Genomic DNA, 7,495 nt, shown 5'->3' with positions numbered 1-7,495 from the left:
CACTAGTGACAAGGATGCGGAGGTGGGGAAAGAAAGGATGGCACGTGGCATGGGGTAGAAGCGTGGGCTTTAGGAAATCCTGGGCCTGAAGCCCTCCTTGGTCATGTGGTAAGTGTGGAACGTTAGACAGGTCACCTGCCCTCTCTGACCTTGGTTTTTTCATCTGAACCTACCTGGTATGAGTTTGACAAGATAACACAAGGAAAGAGTCCAGCAGAAAACTGGCCACGGTGAGTTCTCGGTAAGTGCTTTTATTCTCATTACAAATATCATGGTCTTACTGTCATTTTCATTTATGCACATTGCTTTACAGACTTAGTCTGTACACGAAGTTTTCCACAATCGTGGAGCATTACCATCCAGTTCCTTCTCTTAAAAAACATCACCACCACCAACAAACATACTCTTCAATATTTTCTCACATTGCTACCAAGTGTTCATTGACATCATTTAAAGTAGAGGGCTCCATAACCACCCCCTGCATTTTTGGTGGGTTTATTTTTGTTTGTGGTTCTTGGTCTCCCTCTGTGCATTATGCATTATTCAACTCAAGCTCCCGGTGTGACAGGGACAGGCAGGCTCCTGCTAATCGTTTCCTTTTCCGGATTGCACCTGGGGCTAAGGACCGACCTGCATCCAGGCTCCTCTGCTAACTTGCCTCCCTGGGCTCCCGGGTCCCTTTTTAAAGAATCAATGACAGGCCCTGCCCTACCCTCCCCACCTCACAGAGGCCCAGAAGCCCTGTTCAGACAGACACATTTGCCATCAGTGCCTCTCGTGAGCTAGAAACAATGGCACTCGAAATCCTAAGTCTTCTTGGGGGTACTGGGTCGTAAAAGCTTCCTGGGAAATGCCTGTGATAGCCGTGTTCTCTAACAGGGTGCAGAGAAGGCACTTAGAAATTCCTGCTTAGGAGCAGTGGTGGGGTGGTGGGGCCCAGGGATCAAGTGAGCAGGGTACAGGGCTCCTACCCCACTTCACTTGTAACACTTTTGCCATTACCCATCTTAAACCTTGGGGCCTCCTCAGAGGATATAATTGGCACCAAGTGGAAACTATTCACCTGGCCCAATGTACCCACTTTGCAGATGGGAAAACTGAGGCCCTGAGAGGCGAAGGGTTGTGCTTGCCAGCACTGCTCTGGAGGACTACTGAGTGAGGTGTTTGCAAAGCATCCCTGAAGGGGGCGCCCTCAAGACCTGCAATGAGGAAGAATAGTTCTTCAAGGGAGATCAAGTTTGACCTGGCTGTACATTCTGGAAAGTTTGAAAAATCGTTTGTCTTCTCTAATCCTTTAGACCAGGATGCCAAGGTAAGGCCCGAACGCCGCTCCCAGAGGTCAGGAGGTACGTATGACAAAATGAAGGCGAAAAGGGCTGTTTTTGAACAGTAACAGTTAAGGTGGGTAAAGCCCAGGACTCCCCCAATTCACCTTGCCTTGCTCCAGGGCCAAGAGCTGGGTCTGAGGAGCTCAGGGAGACAGTAAAGAAATGACCCTCACCTGTGTGGTCCCTGGCAAAGGCCTCTGGGAGGAAACAGAGTCTTCCTGCTGCCTGTCAGAGTGGCTGACCCGAGCCCGATCTCAGCTAATTCAGCAGCTGGAGGGGAAGACACCACTCCCCTCTCTGGTCTGCATCTCAAATGCACCAAGAAAACTGGCGTGACTCAGAGGAATTGCTATTGATTTTCACTTGTGCGGCTGACCTAACAAAACCAATTCGTCAAGTGCCTGTCTGCCTCGCTGCTCCGGACACTCATCCAAACCACGTGCAAATAAATTACACAAGCATCTCGGGTGATTTGTCAAGGTCCAGCTGGGCAGGGGCCCTGGCTCCCATGGATGGACTCCAGGCCGGGCTGGGGAGGATCAGGCCGGCAAACACTGCACTCTCGATCCTCTGTTGATCAGCAACAATCTGGGGGTGAGGGGAGACCAGGAATCGGGATGCCTGGCACCTGCTGCCACACTATCAACCAACTGACCACACCCAGGTGGGGTTTTGAGGAACTAGGCCCAAGTCCTTCAACAGGGCTTGGCACGGACCTCCTTCACAGGCGTCTTCTGGTCTCTGACTCCTTGACTCTGAAGGATCTGACTTCTGGTATTGGCTTTGCTACTGGACAAGTGTTCTCGGGACAGCTGTGAGATGGCAATGACACCACCTATGGGAGTCTAGGACTCTATAAAGGCCAGTGGTCAGACTGAGGGTCTGATCCTTGTTCTTCCCCCAACCCCCCTGCCTGTTGCCTGGGCAGGCACCTCCAGCTCTCAGCGCCTCACCTACACCACAGGGCTGGAAATACTCCCTCCCTCTAGGTGTGGAGGTTGCAGGGACTGAATGAGGACATGGAGGGGATCAGAGGGCCTCACACCTTCATCTCTTCTTTCCACAAGCAGAGACTAGAGGTTCGGAGGAGGAAGTAATGTGCTCAGGGCCACATGACAAAGCAGGGCAACCTCAGGAGGGGTTAAAGCAAGAGGTAAGCAAGCCAGGCTGATGAGCAGAGCGGGCGATCACCCTGCTCTCTCACTCTCCTGATGGTGGCTGTCACTGAAGAATGGGATACAGGGGGAGCAGGCTGGGGGCACTCATGGATCATTGCTTGAAAGGGTCAAAAACTTTATTTGCAGGCCTTTTCTGTTTTTGTTTTTGAATTTACAGGCTTCCTGCCATCCGGGAAGGAAACCACCAAGAGAAGTGGTGTCTTGCTGCATGAGGTCTGTGAGGCTTGCCTTGGGGCTTTGTCCCCATCCCTTTCGCCTGCTCGCTGGGCCCAGGGGCTCCTCTACTGTGGGATAAGGCACTGTGTGTTCTGCAAGAAGGCGCTCACGGCTGGCTGGTGGACGACGAGGCGGCCTTCTCAGGGGCTGCGAAGCTGAGGCTGTTGAGGGGTGGAGTTGAACTTGGGGCCCCGGCAGGAGGCCAACGGGTGAGGAGACCCGAGGCTATAGTAACTCAGCCTGGCAGGTCTGCTGCTGCCCCCTCCCAGCTGGCCCTGACAGGGCGGCCTCAGGATGGAATCATGCCTTTGCTTCTTTTGCGGTCAGCCATGGTTCTCCGGTTGTGGTTGGCTCGTGTTGCCTTGTTGGCTTCCTTCTTCCTGCGTTCCTGGGTTGTCTCACGGGTCTGCCCGTGGCCCCGGGGGCTGCCAGCCACTGCCGTCGAGCTTTCATGCCTGTACCTAAGGGAGGAACAAGCCACCCAGGGAATGGGAAGAGCCCACTGCCTTTCTTAGAGGTCCCTGGGAACGGACACACAGCTGGGGCCAGGACAACCCTGTCCCACTGCAAGTGAGAAGAAATGGAGCCCCACAAGGGCTCTGGGGGCACTGGCCGGTCCTGTGTCTGGTGAATTCTCTTCTCTGAACCCTGCCTCCAGAGGGTCCCTATCTGCAGGAAGGACCAGCTGTGGGCTGAGCACAGCCCACAGCAAGGAGAGGAGGGCTTGGGGATGGAGATGGGTCTATTTCTTCCTCTGTAAAATGAGGATGATAATAAAGTGGCTACGCCATGGGGCTGTCGTGAGGATTAAACTAACACACGTGACACACTAGGTGCTTGGCTGAGCCTTCCCCAGATGGGTCCCTTCCCCCCTGAAGGCCCCTTTCCCCCCAGACACAGCTCTTCAAAATGCTCACCCCTTCCTGGAGAGGAAGGCCAGGCGCCTGGCTTCTGCCTTCTCCCGCAGCACCGCAGGGTCCTGCACAAAATGATCGGGCTGTGGAGAGGAGGGGAGAAAAAAAATCTAGAGTCAGGAGCCACCCCATTTGCCCAAGCCTCACGTAGCTGTGAAGCTGAGCCTGGCTGAATCTTGTAGACGCTTCTGGGCCAGGAGTGCGGGTATGCCACAGAGTGGCAGGGCAAGGCCCTGTAATGCAGCCACCCTTGTTGGGTCCAAGCTTTCCACGAGAAGCCTCTCTCGTCCTTTAGAAGCCGCTAAAGGGACGAAGGCTTCCTGCACAAGGGGTGGAGCAGGTGGACCACAGATGGGCGCATGGATGACAAATGAGGGACAGGATGGCCACGAGAGGCCACACAGGGCCTTGAAAGCCAAGAGAGCTGCCCCTGGGAACTGCCTGGTCCTCACTCTAGGGCCGCCCCCCGGGTGCTCCCGGAGTACCCACTCCTGAAGACCGTTTTTTTGGCCAGTAAGCAAAGGAGCCTGGCCTAGCAGTGGGGAGAGCTGGGACTGAAGGATGACACACGGGCTGCCAAAGTCTGTACTATTTAAAAAGAAACACAAACAAGTGCAACCATAACATTCAAAAACTGAAAGATTTTATAGAAAAATCTGGGCTGATGGCTTGCTTGGGAAGAAGAGAAAGCCCTGGAAGCTCTGGGCCTCCGTTTCTGCTGAGAAACCCCTCAGACAGGGTATATGTGTGCTTCTGCCCCACCAGCCACGGTCTCTGGCAGTCTCTGCTACTCGTTACCTCCGGAGCCAGGCCTGGATGCATCAGAATTTGTCACCCTGGTGGGAGGGCACGAGGGGATACAGGGGTCCCAGGGTGCCACTCTGTTCAACCTGAGCAGCACCACCCTTAACCTGTTTTATATGTTGACGTTCTAGTTGAGGTTTCATTTGAGGTAAAAGTTCAGCTGCCAAAAACCAGAATTTTCAAACCAACTAGCCCAGATGACCTCCAAGGGCCCTTGGGCTCTAATATCTCTGTGAGTTTCAGATTTGCCATCCTGGGATGCCTGGGTGACTCAGTTGGTTAAGCGTCTGCCTTTGGCTCAGGTCATGATCCCAGGGTCCTGGGATCGAGTATCGCATTGGACTCCTTGCTTAGCAGGAAGCCTGCTTCTCCCTGTGCCTGCTTTCTCTCCCTGCTTATGCTTATTCTCTCTCTGTCTTGCTCTGACAAATCAAATAAATAAACAAAATCTTTAAAAAACAAACAAACAAATCGAAGAACTGCCATCCTGAGCACGGTGGCCCAGAGCTGTCCCTCTTTCAGCCCCCAGGCTCATGGGCCTGACAAACCCAGCCGCTCAAAGGCTTGGCCTCTAACCTGTCCCCTAAGCCCACACTGGGCAGTTGAGGTGAGTTCCAAGCCAGCAACTCTCCAAGCAGACATCCTAGGCTCAGAGGAACCCCTCTTCTCCCGGGCAGTGAGGCCGCCTCAAAGCCAGCTGCAGGCAAGCAGGGGCGCAGTGGCCCCAATCTGCCCTTTAGAACCACCCTCTGCCCTTCATCTGCCACCTGCCAAGGTGGTACCTTGGGGGCCTCCTCCTCAGCCTCCTCCTCCTCCTCCTCGTCCTCTTCCTGCCCTTCTCCGGGCACTTTGGTTCTCAGCACCTGAGGGATGGTGAAGGGCCTGAGGGTTTAGAGAGAAAGTGAGATCAAAGACTGGATTAGACCTTGAAAGGGAGCCTCGGGGAGGAGGCAATGGGGCTGGGTGAGAGGGGGTATCAGGATGGGGATGGGTTCAGGCGGCTGGGTGCTTTTAAGCCAGCTTTGCTCCAGCCCCCAGACTGTCTGAGAGTACCAGAATCTGAGGCGGAGGCTTAGGGGAGGCTGAGCTGGGCAGCTCTGTTTTTATCCACACTGGGAAATCTAAGATTCCATGGCTAAGAGTTTTCTGCATTTAAGAACAATCTGAAAGGACTGCATGAAATCAAATAAATGCTGCCCCACTGGGGATGGGTTGGACTAACTGGCTGAGGGGGTGTCTGGGGCTAGAGGGAGCACTGCACCAGGAGTCAAAAGGGCTCAGTTTAGGCCCTGGCTCTACCACTGACTTGCTAATGCCATTGGGGCTTCTGCTTCCCCATCAGTAAGAACAAGAGGCTTCGGGAGCACAGCTGTGCCCCGCCCCCGGCCCCGCCCCCAAACTCCACCCTCTTAGCGCCCTGAAGCCTCACCTGCGGCTGATGAGCTCATCATCTGAGTCCGCATCATTAGCGCCCACCTGGTTGCCATCGTAGGTGTCGTCGTACTCATCCTCATAGTCGTCCCCGCGGTAGGGCAGGCCCTCGCCAGGCTGCAGGGGTACCTGCAAGGAGTGTGGGGCCGATGGGCCCGGGGCCGGCCTACTCCCTCTGCCCCCCACTCACAAAGGCCTGAGGTCCTTACCTCCTCCACCACCACGCTGTACTGCTCATAGCGCTGCCGCTGAGCCACCACCTCCCGCTTGTCGTTCAGCAGGCTTCGCGTGTTCTCCTCCTTCCTGGCGTCGGCGAGCGGGGACAGCGCAGAGAGAGGAAGGAAAACCATCAGGCCTTGGAGGCTGTGAGCGTGAGTGTCCAACGCACCGCGGGCTTGGGTTGGTGCAAACTGACAAGCAGCCATGTCAAAGGGGGGGCGGGGCTGTGGGTGGGGGGGGGCTGTTGTCCCCGCTTTTGGTGGCCCTGTGACCTGGTCCAGCTGCTCTGGAAGGCATCCCAAAAGTGATGCTGCCATGTAAAACATACCCACCCTTCGGCTGGGAAATTCTTCTCAGAGGCACCCACCCTAGGGAACTGCTGGGGAATTTTCTTTTCAACGTTGATTGTGACAGTGAAAAATAGAAAACAACTAGTGTCCATCACAGGTGAAATGGCCAAATGATGTGCCACATCTATATTACAGAATGCTGCGCGGCTGTTATCAAGAATGACATTCATCTATTTGTGCTGATGCAGAAAGAATTCTAAGACTTACTCCTGAGTAAGCTACAGAAAAATGTATGCAGTAAGATCCCAGCTGTATAAAAAGCAGAAGGCAAATCAGACAAACTATGTGTTCCTATGAGCACATAGATTATAATTTACATGTCAATGCACAAAGAGCTATTAAGTCCCCTGTCAAATGACAATGGTTACTCCTAGGTCGGGCCTGGGATTATTTGAACCTTTTAAAACAACAAAAATTTGGGACGCCTGGGTGGCTCAGTTGGTTAAGCAGCTGCCTTCAGCTCAGGTCATGATCCCAGCGTCCTGGGATCGAGTCCCACATCGGGCTCCTTGCTCAGCAGGGAGCCTGCTTCTCCCTCTGCCTCTGCCTGCCATTCTGTCTGCCTGTGCTTGATCTCTCCCCCTCTCTCTCTGATAAATAAATAAAATCTTTTAAAAATAAAAAAAAAAAAACAAAAAAAAAAAAAAAAAAAAAAAAAAAAAAAAAAAACAAAAATTTAGGGGCGCCTGGGTGGCTCAGTCATTAAGAGTCTGCCTTCCGCTCAGGTCCTGATCTTAGGGTCTTGGGATCGGCCCTGTGTTGGGCTCCCTGTTCAGCAGGGAGCCTGCTTCTCCAGCTCCCACTCCCCCTGCTTGTGTTCCCTCTCTAGTTGTCTCTCTGTGCCAAGTAAATAAATAAAATCTACAAAAGAAATTAAAAAGTAAAAAACAAAAATTTAGGGGCACCGGGTGGCACACAGTCTAAAGCCTCTGACTCTTGCTTTAGGCTCAAGTCATGATCTCAGGGTCCCAGGATCAAGCCCCTGGTCATGATCCGTGCTCAGAATGGAGTCTGCTTGAGATTCTCTTCCTTTGCCCCTCCCGCTCATGCTGTCT

The 7,495-nt window shown here is 53.6% G+C and overlaps 1 protein-coding gene across 9 annotated transcripts in view; it reads right to left on the bottom strand.

Annotated features, from left to right (window-relative positions):
- Positions 1–235: 235 nt before the first annotated feature.
- The window catches only part of ASCC2 (activating signal cointegrator 1 complex subunit 2), a 41,747-nt gene continuing 34,487 nt past the window's right edge, over positions 236–7,495 (bottom strand). For all 9 annotated transcript variants that reach the window (XM_059139132.1, XM_059139138.1, XM_059139139.1 and 6 more), the window contains 5 exons: positions 6,081–6,174; positions 5,870–6,000; positions 5,223–5,322; positions 3,640–3,719; positions 236–3,183 (listed from right to left, as the gene is read on the bottom strand). In XM_059139132.1, coding sequence (XP_058995115.1) covers positions 3,012–3,183; positions 3,640–3,719; positions 5,223–5,322; positions 5,870–6,000; positions 6,081–6,174 — 577 coding nt within the window. In that variant the 3' untranslated portion in view covers positions 236–3,011. The remainder of the gene's footprint in view (positions 3,184–3,639; positions 3,720–5,222; positions 5,323–5,869; positions 6,001–6,080; positions 6,175–7,495) is intronic.

Source organism: Mustela lutreola, chromosome 11 (assembly GCF_030435805.1).
Source record: "Mustela lutreola isolate mMusLut2 chromosome 11, mMusLut2.pri, whole genome shotgun sequence".
NCBI lineage: Eukaryota > Metazoa > Chordata > Mammalia > Carnivora > Mustelidae > Mustela > Mustela lutreola.
Note: the sequence above shows the minus strand (reverse complement) of the source record. Positions and strands in the feature narration are given on the sequence as shown.